Here is a 13,800-nt window from a genome sequence, read left to right on the forward strand (position 1 = left end):
GCATCAGTGCCATGGGCTGGGAACCACGGTGGGGTTGGATCAAGGGTTGGACTTGATGATCTCAGAGGTCCCTTCCAACCCAGCTGATTCTGTGATTCTACGATTCTATGAACTGTTCTGCTCACCTACTGAAATCTAAGCCTTACCTTCCATTCTTCTGTGTTCCCTTTGGACTGGTCTCTTCTTCTGAGCTCACCTCCTCCAGGCTGTCCTCTTCCAGGCTGTCACTGTCCAGCTCCTCAGAGCCCAGTCCCAGCAGCTCCTCATTCTCCAGGATCCTCTGCTGGAGCCCCAGCTGGTCCTGCCCCTCCTCAGGAAGGCTCTCTGAGTCCGAGTCCTGGGAGTCCTGGGGGCTGGAGGCAGATCCCCCTTCCCTCACAGTCACCCTTTGCCATTTGGGAGGGTGGAAAACGGGCGGCACGAGGACTTTTGGAGGCACGTGGATTTTATTCACGGTGCGAGAGTGGGGAGAAAACACTGCAGTGTATTTCAGGGCTGAGGGTTTCATGCCGTGCTTTATTTACACCAGCCCTGTGTTTGGAAAACAGAGCGAACAAAAAGGGTTGTTGGCCTTATAATAATGATAATATTTATGAAAAGCTGCGGTTGTGGGTACTATTGTTGGCTAAGGCTCAGAATCTAGCTTTTATTGTTCAAGAATTCTTTATCCTCATCTGTCACACTCATGTTTCATTAAGCAGTTAATATCAAGGTCCCTATGCAGCAACTGCTATGAAATCCACCTTAAGCTACTGGTGGTCATAAATAATGCATAACCAGCTTTTGAAAAGGAAAATGAAGCTGAGACAAAGCAACAAGATGTTATCTGTTAACTTTTGAGAGTTCAAATGAATTCTGGATGTTCTCTTTATTCGACTTGATACCATCTTGACATGACATGCAAAACCAGCAAGGAAGTGTGACAGGGAACAACACAGTGAAAAGAACTGGAACATTCTAAATTAGGACGAGAGTTTCTTTACATTTGATTGAAGTGTTCAGAAGTCCTTAAGGTAAAGTGTCTGGGAGTGAGGAAAAAGGCTGGTTTATGGTAAAAGGTACATTAGTCACAGCACATACGTGGGTAAAGGTGCACAGGGAGTGTCACCTTAGCACGTGGGTGATAAACAATTCCTAATTTTTCAGGTGAGACCAGCAGTGCTAACCCTGACACCTGGACAGACACCTGTGCCCATTGGTCCATCACTGGTCACCCACACAGCCTGGAGGGCAAAGCCCAGGGCGGGCAAGGAAGGTGGAATCTCACTGAGAATTGCCTCTCCCTCCACAGTGTCCAAGAGGGAGGTGAGACCCTGCCTGCAACCCCTGTCCCAGGTCCCTCGGGGGTCAAAGCAGGACCTCAGTCCCTGGAGAAAAGCCAGGCCAGATGTGTGTTCCCCGAGGTGTCCCCAGTCCCATGTTCCCATCCCCTGTCCTCTCACCCTGGTTCCCTTTCCCAATCCCCCATCCACTGTCCCTGTCCCATTTCCCTGCTCCCTTCACACTGGTCCCTTGTCCTGGTCCCCTCTCCCAGTTCCTCACCCCATTTCCCCTCTCCCCAGTCCCCTGTTCCCAGCCCTGTCTCCCTGTCCCTGGTCCCCTCACCCCCATCCCCTTTTCCATGTCCCCTGTCCCCATCCCTTTTCCCATGTCCCTTCACCCACCCCCCTGTCCCACGTCTTCTGTCCCCAACCTCCTCTCTTCATCCCCTGTCCCCAACCCCTCAGCCCCTGTCCTTGTCCCAGTTCTTCCCCTTCCCTTGTCCCCATCCCCAGTCCCCGTCCCCAGTTCCATGTCCTTTCTCCTTGTCCCCAGTCCTGTTCATTGCGGTCCCCTCTCCCTGTCCCTGTCCCCCCACCCGTGTCCCCTCTCCCTGTCCCTTGTCCCGTTCCTTCCCTTCCCCTCTCCCGGTGCCCTGTCCCCATCCCCTGTCCCCATCCCCTGTCCCACGGCTCCCATCCCCTCTCACCCTCTCAGTTCCCGGCTCATTCCCGGTCCCATTCCCGGCCGTTCCCCCCGTTGCCATGGTAACCGGGAGGACGCGCTCGGCACGTACCAAGCGCGGGGGGAGCGGGGGGAGCTCGTTCTCCCCCCCCCCGGGCGGGGCTGTGGTAGCGCCCGGGAGGAGCCGCTTTTCCACCGAAAAACGGGATTATTTCCATCCCTCCCACTCCCCCGGGAACCGAAAGGGATATTTCTCTCATTAGACATTCAAACCCGCTTTGCATCGTTTTTTTTTTCTAGCGAGAAATAACGAATTCGAACGGCAAAACCGCCGCTTTCTGTTGTCATGTGTGTGTCCTTTATTTCAGGCGTTCGGTTTTACCCTCCTGCGACAGGAAAGGATGCTGTGGCAGAGCTCTGCGGGTGTCAAGTCCTGGCGAAGCTCCCACCTTGCCTGCTGGCAGGGCAGTGACTCCATTCCTGGATTTGGGGGGAGTCCCACGTGTAACATCCTGAATCCCCTTCACGTTCACAGAAGCATAAAATCATAGAATGGTTTGGCTTGGAAGGGACCTTAAAGGACATCCATCTTCTCTATAACACCCCTGGGATCTTAGGTGATGTGGGAGACTGTAACTGGTGATGTTGTGCACAGCAGGGAGGGATGTTATCCTTGGGCAGGTGAGAAATGTTATCCTGGGACAGGTGAGAAATGTTATCCTGGGACAGGTGAGGAACTGAGGCAGAAGTCCTAGAGAGGGGCAATAACCTTCTTTTTTTAACCCCCTGCTTGGTTAAATCCAGCTGGAGGTCCATGTCTGGAGGCAGAATGAGATCATACAAGGTTTGCAGCACCTTGGATTTCCTGCTCAGTCCTGTGGTCACTGGAGCAGTACATTAATATTTTTGTATGGACTGAATATCTTCAGAGGACCCCAGTTGCTGGTGGGATCTGGGATGGGATTGATGAGCTCTATTTCTGGCAGTGGTTAATGGAATCCTCTGAGGATTACAGGTGAACCAGTCCATGGCTGACAGGTTTTCAGGAGCACCAGTCCCATCTACCTGTCCTGCTGTTTAATAAAAGCAGTCCCAGTTGGCTTTTGGATGGAAAGCAGCTGCTGCTGCTCCTGCTCCTTGAAATCATGAGACCTGAGATCTTTGACATGAGGAAAAAGGGAGGTTTCTGCACATGGAACAGGTTTCCCATTGCTATACATCTGTTTCCTTTCCACATGCAAACGTTTTCTCACTTATTGCAGTGGTTTTGTCACTTGGATTCTTCAGGGTGGTTTCCCCATATCCTTCTGCTACATATTGCAGGTTGGGCTTGTGATTGGCAACTGAAACACAAACACACATTTATTATTATTATTATTATTATTATTATTATTATTATTATTATTATTATTACTACTATCATCTGCAGAAATGCCCCAAAGGGATTAGTTTATGTTGGTTAAAGCTTTTTACCTTGTCCATTCTTCTCGTGGCCTGGACTGTCTTCATTAGATCTGGATTTATAACTCTCCAGTGTCTGCTCTGAAACATCATTTTCTGCACAGAAAACAAGTGTAATTATGAGAATGATTTTTTTCCCACAACTCTTTCTCACCCTTTGCCTTGAGCATTCTGAGGGCCTAGTTATGAAATGGGGGTTCAATCAACCTGACCAGCTCAGAGACAGGCTTAACACAGCAATTCCATGGTCAATATTCCAGGGCCTTCACCCACCTCTCTTCCACACTCCATGAGCTTTTTTCAGCTTCATCATGAAGAGCAGGACAATGATGAGCAGCACAAAAATCAGGGCAGCCACCAGGATTGGCAGCAAGAGGTCCTTCTCCTTCTTTATGATGCCTTTGGATTTGGGATCTTGCTCTGGAACAGAGGCAAGGGGGTGTTTGTCTTGTGAAATGTCCTGTGAGCCTCTGGTAATTAGCACAATAACCTGGACCAGGCCAGATGAACATGATAGAGGAGCAGAATTCACCTTATTTGACTTAATTTTAGGATATGAGGTCAATATTTTTATTGTGTGAATAAGAAAAAACCGATTGAAATCGGTGGACTTGTGCTCTGGCACAACAAATAGCAAAATTTAGCTTTTTTTCCCCCTAGATGATACAAATGGCTGTGTTTCTGTGGTCTCCCCCAGAATTACAAGCCTTACAAACGTTACCCTGGTTCGGAGGGGGAAATGTGGTCAGAGAGACCCAGCCCGGTGTCAGAAAGCTCCTTTCATGTTTGGAAGCTCATTAAGGAGTTCCTACCAGCAGTGAGGGTGGAAGTCACAGTGGTGTTTTCACGTGGCCGTGGGGCTTCTGTCCTGGGAAGTTCCTCTGCTGTGACATTTCCTTTGGATGCTGTCTCAGTCCCTGGAGGAATGGAAAGAACAATATTTCTCTGAAGGACCAAGAGATGCTTAAGAAATGCGTATTTTCCCAGCAGCTTTGAAGCACCTGGGACTTCCCCTGACTTAGAGTTTTCTGCTCACTCCCCTGATTCTGGATTTTGTTTAAATGTTGTGAACAGAAAAGCCTCAGAGTCTCTTACACATTCTGGAACTCAATGATTCCCCTTTACAGCCAAATTAGAACAAAGCTGAGCTTTGACTCTTTGGTCATTTGGGGCCTTTCCCTGTCCATCAGTTTGCTTCCTTTGCTGGGAAAACCAGGAGTGAGTGCGTATCCTTCTTCTTAAAGGAGATATTTTGGTGTTCATATCCCTGGCTACTCCTTTAGTGTCTTCACAGCCCCCAGTGGTGCAGTCCCAGGGTGACAATCCCTGTCCTTTGCCATCACCCCCCCGTGTCTGATGATGTAAATCGTACCACTGGGGTCACCATAACCCGAGGAACCTCCCACTTCTTCATCTCCTGATGAAGCTGCTGATCCTTCAGGCCCTGCACAGACAGAGAGACGAGTTCTGACTTTCTTATGGGCATAGACAATATATCCTTGTGTAATTTACTTTGATTTGTAAAGCTAAAATGATGATGATGCACCAAAACTTTGCATTTTCCTCCCTCTCAGGTGGGTGAGCACACCTTGTGAAAGCCACACAATCACAGAGTGGTTTGGGGTTGGAAAAGACCTTAAAGACCAACTAGTTCCACCCTTAAAAGATTCAGGCTCCCCTTCCATGTGTGTTTATCAACACATGTATGAATTGTTTATCGTTCTGTGGTGTTTGTAATCAGCGATGTAGCGCTTTTGAACAAAAATAAACAAAGAGTTCGTGCATTTCTAAAGCAGCAATTGACTTTTCACCGCAGGGGCCTCTCATGCCAGGCAGGCACAAAACCCTTGGTGGGGTTTGGCCAACTTCTTTGGGCAGTGGAGCTCTTGATTCTGCTGGAAAGACCTCGGTAAGTGCAGCCTGGTGCAGGCACAGGTTTGTGTTGTTGCACAGTGCCATCTAGTGCAACCCATCCAGAGGATCCCAGCCTGGATCCCACCATCCTGCTGCATCTGAGGAGAGAGGCTTTGGCTGCCTGCATGGCTGGAAACTGGGAAAGCAAGTGATAAATGCTGTGTTTAATGTTCCACAGCTCTTTGCAACGTGGGATGTGTGGCAGTTTGGCCTGGCTCTCCTGCTGTCCTTGCAGCATTTCCACCCCTGTTCAATAAATTCATGGGACAGAGACCAAACTTACAATCAGATGTGAGATCTGGTGGGAGGCTTTGCTGGGTTGGTGTTGGTGCTGAGCTGGAACCTGCTGGACTCTCTGGTGCTGCAGGAGGGCTGGTTGGTTGTTTGGATCCTAAAGGAAGCCCCCCCCAAACACGACAGAAATCAGAAGACACACTTTGTCACTTGAATGATCCTGGAAAAGCTAAACCTGCCCTACAAGCTCCATGCTCTGGGCTGTTTGGGTTCTCTGTCTGATTTGGGGTCACACTCACAGTCCTACTCTCCCACCCTCAGTTTCTCTGCTCTCTGAGTATATTTAATGCTACGAAATGAGGAATAAAATGAAGATGAAGCACTATTATGTGTGTTTTTAGAGCAGAGGCTGTGCTGCTGTTCAGACCTGACCCCGAGGAAGAACTCCAAATTCTTTTTGCCCCAGGGAACCTTCTCCTTTAAAAACAGATTCCACACACAGGGCAGCAGACTCTGGGCTTTGGCTTCCCCTGTGTATATGTGCAATTCTGACCCCCTCAGAGCAGTAGGATGGGAAGGAGCTTGGAAGGAGCTTGGAGTACCTGTCCTGGGGAGGTCCTGGAAGTGGAAAGATGCCATCAGCTTCTCTTCCCTCAGGGCTGGGTGGTGGATGATGCAGCTGGTTGTGGCGTTGGGCCCGTAGGAGAGGACTGTCAACGTGCTGGTTGTGCTCCATTTCTTCCCATCAGACCCCAGCTCGTGCTTGGTGTCACCTGAGCATTTCAGAAAACATTGAAGTGCTTTCTAGCCGAGGGCAATTGGATGAAAACCCCTCCAGGGCCAATCTGCTTCACCTTGCCGTGCTGAAGCAGCTCCTGCTCGCTGTGCACGAGTGGTTTGTTGTGCAAATGGATTTCAGGGGAGCCCAAAGGTCAGGTTTTCTTCCTCCCAGCTGTTTTAAGTGCAGGCCTGGCTGCACTTCCTCTGCTCAACCCAAACCCCAAACCTCTGCTCGTGCCGTGACTCACACGGGGAAATTCCCCACACACCATCTGGGGGGAAATGTTCACACACCCACTGGCAATTCTGGGCCTTACCAGACACAATAAATTGCTTTTTGTGGGACTCTGGGGAGTCTCAGTGTCAGACAATATTCCCAGACTCTTTTCAGTGGTGCCCAGTGGCAGGATGAGGAGCAGTGGACATAAACTGAGCACAAAGTTCCACTTCAACATGAGGAAGAACTTCTTTCCATGGAGGTGGCAGAGCCTGGAACAGCTGCCCAGGGAGGGTATGGAGTCTCCCCCTCTGGAGACATCCCAAACGCACCCAGATGTGTCCCTGTGTCACCTGCTCAGGGCGACCCTGCCTTGGCCTGGATGCTCTGCAGAGATCCCTTCCCACCCCAGCTATTCTGGGATTCTCTGTGCTCTGCAGCACAACTGAGATTGAGAAGATTTTCAATTCTATGTGACACCCAGTGGCATTGAATTTGTGTTTTAGCAGCTGTGCATTTGTTCCCCAACCACAAAAATAAAAAAACCCCGATTTTTGTGCAATATTTGTGCACATTGAAAAACGTGCACAGTTAACAGTGATGGGCAACAGTTACATTTGCACTAAATAAATATTTCTGTAACAGTTCTCCATCATCCCTGCAGTGCAGGTTTGACTTTTCTCCTTTTCCAGCTGGGGGAAGTCAAACACAAAGATTCATTGCCTTGCCAGAATGAATTAGGGAGAGCCGTGGAACCTGTCTGATGTAGCTCCTACCCCTCCAGGTAATACTGACTGTGTTTATATGATCTGGGAAAAGAAACATGTATTTCATGTGACACAGAGATGTGTTTGAACAGCCCTGGTGGAGAGGGAGGTATTTTAGATGTGGTGGCACAATAATTTCAACTGTCTGTTTATAATGTGGAGGTTCTGATGCTTTCCCTTGATCCCTTAAATGAAAGAAATTCCTTGTTTCCAAATCAGCCTTTGCAAATAATTCACTGTATCACTCAGACCAGTATTTCCCAACCCTCTTTTCCATCCCCAGAAGGGTCATGGAAGAGCTCCAAAGGCTTTCAGAGTGGTTTTTGCTGGGAAGGAACTAATCTTTGTCAGCAACAGCTCAGTAATTACAGCTGATTTGCCCCTGCTGGGCCCTGGTGGAACTCAGGTGATGCTCGTAATTAAGATTTATTAGCTGTTTTCTGATTGGTATAAATATTTGCAGTAAGTGATTAAAGCTGAGGATGGAGGGGAGGTCATTTCAGGCCTTCAAGAAGGAAGAGCAAGGAGAGTCACTCCAGGCCTTCAAGAAGGAAGAGCACAACTGTTAAAGTAAGTGGAGAAATGCTTTGTTGGATTTATGGAGATGTTTACTGTCTGTGTTGTGATGCCACAAATAATTCACTGTATCAGGCCAGGACTGAGGTTGTTTCTAGTTTGAGGAAACCCCTGGTTTTAGAAAAACACTGTGAAAAACATACATGAAAGCTCAGGGGTGGTGTGTTGCTTCCCTGAGCACTTTATTTGTGTTAATGCCTTTGTGTCTGGTAGCCTGGTTTTTTTTTTTATTCACTCCTGATTTCTCTCTATGTTCAGGCCAGCACACTTCCCTGTTGTTTTCTTGAGCCTTAGTTACAAAAAAGCCCATCTTGGGGGCAGAGGAATATTAGAGGCTAAGCTTTGAATATGTTGCTTGATGATGCAAAATATGAGTTAATGTGTGAAAGAAAATACATTTGCATCTGGGAGTGTTTTTCTCACACTTTGATACAGTTGTGCACCAGAGATGATAAGGCAGTGATTTTTAGAATAGTGCTATTTATAGTGATCTGAGAATAGCAGCTCTTTATATAGTTAAATGAGCAGAAGGGCTGCTGGTGTGTGTGAGCTGCTCAGCAAAGCTGAGGCAAATCTGGCTGCTGGTTCCAACAGAGAAATGTAGTTATAATGGATTTGTTAACAGACTTTGTACTGGGGGGTTGAAAACTGTGTCTCCAGGGGTTTGGGCTCATTTCATTCCAGTGGAATTTCTTGCTCTCCAGGGGGTTTTGGTGCCAGGTGTTGCTGTTTTGTGCTGAGTTTGAGTGAGGCAGAGGAGCCTCTCCCTTGCACAGACACTGGGATTTAGTGCTGACCAGGCTCCCAACCTGCCCCAGGTTGTACTAAAGGAGTAGTAGGGGATGAGCAGTGGTCCAAACTGATGTGTTGCAGAAGGTGTTTCCCCCTCCAGTGTTTTTAAGCTGCCCAAGGCTGGTAAGAAGGAATTGTTGGTGATCAGCCCTGGTCCTTGAGCACTTACCTGGGAGCTCCATCCCGTTGTCCAACAGCCAGGTGACCCGGGGCTGGGGTTTGCATCCTTGGGTGTAGCAGGACAGTGTAATGCCTCCTTCTGTGTCTTGGGATACTTCCAGTACTGGATTAGAAGGGGCAGCTGTGGCAGGAAGATTTAGAGTCAGTATTGGGGCATCTTTCTCAGTTTTCTGAGTGGCTGCACACAGAGCATCGTCTGGGAGGGCTCAGCTGAGACCAGGATTGTGTTAAGCACCATTAAAATTCCATGTAAAACTGAAGGCTTGGAGTTGAGGAGCTGGCTCTGTTGTCCTGCTCCTCTGGAACAAGCAGGGGAAGGGACTTACCCAGTACCTCAACAGGCTGGGCCTTGCTTTGGAAGGGTTTGCCATAGTAGAAGCAGCTGTAGGAGCCTTCGTCGTGCACTGTGACCTGGGACAGCTGGATGGATAATTCATCCTTGGAATAATGGATGAGTTTGTACCTCTTGTCTCTTAAAACTGTAAGGAAAACAAAACCCAGCGTGCCATGTGTGTTGGTACATGAGAGAAAGGCAAATAATCAAAGCAGTGGTGAATGAGGACAGTTTTTATAACTGAATTTTTAAAATTCCTCACTTGATTTACCAGAGCAGTTTTTAATGAAAATATCTCCTAAGATATCTCTACTCTGCTGTACAGTTCCCTTTCTCTCTCTTGACTTTCTAATCTTTTTTTCATCCCTCCTGGCTGATTTAGAGGAGCCCTCAAGGTCAGACCAATTTCCTGGACTTTTCCCACCATTGCAGCACAGAAACTGTAACTTTCTGCCCTTAAAATGAACTGAAACTGGGAGTGTGCACCAGTCACGGGGAGAAAAAGACCTCAAAAGCTATCTTTTTATTTTTACTAATTTTTTTTTCAGCTGAGGTTTTTGTAAAAATACGGAGCCTGTGAGAAAATCACAGCACTTCCAAAGCGATTAAATACTAAACGATTCTGAGATAACCAGGATGTGTTGTGTTTGTAGCTGCAATGAGGCTGGAGGGAACTAATTCACAAAGTGGTTTATTGGAGAAGCCACGAGACAGAGGCTCCCTGTGGTGACTCAGAATGAAAAATGAAAACTTCCATGTGCAGGGTCAGCTTTGGTTTCTCCTTAAACAGGGACTGGTTTTTTTTGTAATACGAAAGGAGAATATTTTGTGTGCCTGACTTATCCAGGATCCAAATGCTTTGCAAACTCTGGTCCTTGTGGGTGTTGTATCATGTGTCTGACTGAAGGGTAATTGTGGGATGTTGGATTTATGGGGGGAATCCTCAGGTGATGGAAGTTTTGTTCCCTTGGGTTAAAATCTGCTGCTGTAGGCACCCATGGACATGTCCTTTCCCTACCCTTATTAAACTGTCAGCTCAGAAACACTCAAGCATCAAAAGGGCTGAAGCTTAAAAGGTGCAGATGCTTAAAACTGGAGATGGACAGAATCAAGTGTCTTGGTCCAAAATTGCTTAGAAAGAGTTTGTGGACATAAAGAACCTGGGTAAATAAAGGGGTTTTGCTACCCTTGCCTACCTCTGTGGTGTAAAATAGCAAGAATACAGATATATGTCAAAAATAGAGATAATTGATGGAGAGAGGATTTCCCTCCAGGTTTGCAGACTAACAGACTGCAGGAGGGGAGAGGAACCCTTGCCCTTAGGCTGTTGGGATTTTGGGGACCTGGATGTCCAAGCAGCACAGGGTGGGTTGCAAAAGCCCCATTTCCCACCTGGATTAGCTGTCAGGGGCTCAGCACAGAGTTGTTTTGGATCCCATTTAAACCTGAGGGTTCACACCCTGAGAATACTGAACCTGGGATCTTGGGTTCCCCAGGGAACAGTTCCACATCCATACAGGGGTGAGTCACTTCAAATGGCTAATGGGCACTCATCCCACTTGCTCTTGTAGCTGAATAAATAGGAACAACAGTTACTCATGGCATTTTCTGTTTAGAAACATTGGCAATATTTAAAGGAAGCATCAGTGAGCTGGTTCGGTGTGGGTGTGACAAGACCTGGTGGCTGTGATTCCCAGAGCAACCTATTGGGCAGTTTCAGTGGGCATTGGGTACCCAATTTGGATAAATCCCAGCCATTATTATCATTAAAACATACAGGATTTAACAAGGAATGTTTAACAAGGAATGCTGGCTGGGTACTGTGCAAATAGGGAAGGCCAAAGCAGTGCTCATCTTGCAGAGCTGTTTGCTCCAAGAGGAGGAGAGACAGGGACAGAGGGAGGTGAGGTGCAGGGAGGGGAAGGGAATGCAGTAACTGTAGCTTTGGCTTTGTCAGCACATCTAAGAAATCACTGCTTGTTTCTAAAAACTTTCTCTTGGTGCACTCCATCCAACTCCCTGGTGAGCAGGAGGGTGCCCAGGGCTTTCAGACACGTCCACCTCTGTCTCTCCTGTGGGACCAGGGTGGGGTTTAGTGCTGAGCTCTGGGTGCTGGGGGGAACTTCAGTTCACTGCTAAAAGCTCCAGTGCCAGACCCCTCCTGGGGGGGTTTCCATCTCATCCCCTTCCTGCCAGAAAGGGCTGCACTGTGAAAGCCCCTGGAGGGGTTGGGTGGTGGGTGAGTCAGACCAGGAGCTGGGACAGCCCACCCCGAGTGCCCCCCACCCCCGTGGAGGGTGGAACAGCAGCTCCTCACACTCACCCTGCTGGCTGTTGAGAAAAATGGTGAAACCACGAGGGTTCAGCCACTGCAGAGCAGAGCTGGGGGCAGCGCTGGGGGGGCTGAAGGTGCAGTGCAGGGTCAGGTCTTCTCCTTCCTTCACAGTCACAGTTTCACTGCCAGCCCCTGGAAACCCCCCTGCCACAGCTTGGGGGGGAAAAAAACCACCTCTTAAAGTGTGACAATAAACTTCACAATGTTTTGTACACAGTAATACTGCAACTGTCCTTTTTCCCGAGGGGTTTTTCTGCCCTGGGCAACTTGCCAGTGTGGTTGTACTGATATAAATTCATCACAGCCATTAGAGAGGTCAGTGGGGACTTGTACCAAAGGTTTGTGATCAGCACAACCAGATTTAGTTATTAAATGTTATTAACCATCAAAGGATTGGTAGTAGACCCATTTAATGCACTTGCTCCCTGCATGTTAAAACAGACATTCATTTCCTTTATTCCATTATTGGAACTCCATGATCTTTGAGGTCCCTTCCAACCCAAACCATTCTGTGACTCTGTAATTCTGTGTTTCACTGAGGAGCTGTTGAATCTGGTTTGCAAGTGTGTGAGACTGAGCAATGAAGGATTTTTTTTCAGCACCTCTGAAAAACGAGGCTTTTTTATTCAGAAATCATGGTGCTGCAACTGCTTGGAAACTTCTTGCCAAGATAAGATCCACAAACCTGGCCTGGCACAGGTTACTAAAATGAAATTTCATTCTCTTCTCTCAGTTCATTTTACAGTAAAATGTCTTTTGCTCTCTCCAGACATTCTAAGATATATAATGTATTCTGTGAAGATATTTGACCTGGAATGAATTACCTTCTCCAGAAAAAAAGCAAGCCCTGGAGAAATTACTAAGAGCAGTGCCTGGGTTGGAGTTAAGTAAATAGGCAGTAAGAGGGTTTTGCTTTTCATGCCCTTTTTATGTGTTTTGATTTTATTTTCCGGGCAGCTCTTTGCTGCAAGTTCCTACTGCAGTTTGGGGAAATGAATCTTTCTGGGCTTTGGGAAAGCTTTTCATGTTCTTGAAGATGTTAAATATATCAGAAATGAAGCTTTTGTAGAGCATTGTTGCTGGAAACTGTTATTTTCCCACTGGAAACAGGGGAAGGACTTGTCCCCCTGTAAGACAGTTGTTTCCCAGGGGGTTTGTGGCCCTTGTGGAAGGAGGTGCAGTGTTGTTTGAGTGGCAGGGGAGGGTTGTCTGTGGTTTTCCACGGGGCCTTTCTTCATCATGATGGTTTCCCGTCACCCCCAGCAGTGTGGGGTCTTTTCAAATCACACCTCTGGAGGTGAGAACAGCAAGACTGAGCCAGAAATGGGGGTGTTGTTTGCTTTTCTGAAGCAGAGCATACATGTAATTTCCATGGGAGCCCATGGCTTTGCTCAGCCCATGACTCACAGGTCAAATCTTCCCTGCACAGGGGGCAGTTGGAACTGGTTGTGATCTTCAGTCACTGGGGGGTGGGAGATGCTCCTGTGCCAGCTCCAGGGGAGGGGGGTTCTTGTACCACGTGTGCCCCACTTGGAAAAGCAAGTCTGGCATCAAATACGGTGAAATATCCACTTTCTGGGCAAGAAAGAGCAACAATTTTGTGCTAGAAATTGCAGGGTGCACTGAGCAGAGTAATTCATGCCTCTGGTTGCTGTCCTAAGAGCCCCCAGGAAGTGCACTGAGAGCTCAGTGCTTTGAGATGTGCACTCAGAGCAGAGCTCTTTGAACCTGTGGCCCACACAGACACCCTGTTTAAAGGGTTATTTTTGACCTGTGAGTGGAGCTTGAGTGACTTGTGCTGCCCAAAGCAGCCAGTGGTGGTCAGCAAATCCAGGTTCATCCTTCAGGAGTCTGGCAGTGAGGGGGGACAGGGTTTGTACTCTGAGCAGAAGCTTCTGAGGGCATTAGCAAAGTATCAGCAGCAGCCCTGCTGTGGTTTCTGCTCCAGGAACTAATAAGGGAGAGGGACCACACATTCATTCCTCCTGCACAGCTCAGGAGTGAAGCCTGCAGGAATCCTGAGCAAGGATCACTGTCCTGCTGGTTTTTTCCTTAAATCTTTCCCTGTCTGACACAGTCAAATATGAATCTCTCACACTCTCCTGTGTACGAAAGACAGGAGATTAGCAAAGCAAGTATAAGCTACATCCTCTAGCAGGAGCAAGGAGACTGAGCATTTAAAGTGCTTTGCTTTTTGCAAAGTACTTTGCAAGTGCTTTTTAAATTATTCTGACTTTTATCAGCCTCTTTTTCCGCAATGCACACA

At 47.9% G+C, this 13,800-nt stretch overlaps 2 protein-coding genes across 2 annotated transcripts in view; both read right to left on the minus strand.

The window, feature by feature from the left end:
• The window catches only part of JHY (junctional cadherin complex regulator), a 16,204-nt gene extending 15,678 nt beyond the window's left edge, over positions 1 to 526 (minus strand). The window contains exon 1 of the mRNA XM_029962062.1: positions 147 to 526. Coding sequence (XP_029817922.1) covers positions 147 to 508 — 362 coding nt within the window. The 5' untranslated portion in view covers positions 509 to 526. The remainder of the gene's footprint in view (positions 1 to 146) is intronic.
• A 2,630-nt stretch (positions 527 to 3,156) lies between these two features.
• Positions 3,157 to 11,833, minus strand: CRTAM (cytotoxic and regulatory T cell molecule). Its single transcript, XM_029962063.1, has 11 exons — positions 11,806 to 11,833; positions 11,523 to 11,687; positions 9,192 to 9,344; positions 8,855 to 8,986; positions 6,156 to 6,326; positions 5,603 to 5,710; positions 4,778 to 4,849; positions 4,218 to 4,322; positions 3,679 to 3,825; positions 3,418 to 3,501; positions 3,157 to 3,287 (listed from the first exon to the last, which is right to left on the minus strand). The coding sequence occupies exons 1-11, from the start codon at positions 11,831 to 11,833 to the stop codon at positions 3,157 to 3,159; spliced, it is 1,296 nt and encodes a 431-aa protein (XP_029817923.1).
• Between the last annotated feature and the right edge of the window lie 1,967 nt (positions 11,834 to 13,800).

This window comes from Manacus vitellinus, unplaced genomic scaffold, assembly GCF_001715985.3.
Source record: "Manacus vitellinus isolate BGI_N305 unplaced genomic scaffold, ASM171598v3 scaffold_41_pilon, whole genome shotgun sequence".
Taxonomy (NCBI): Eukaryota; Metazoa; Chordata; class Aves; order Passeriformes; family Pipridae; genus Manacus; species Manacus vitellinus.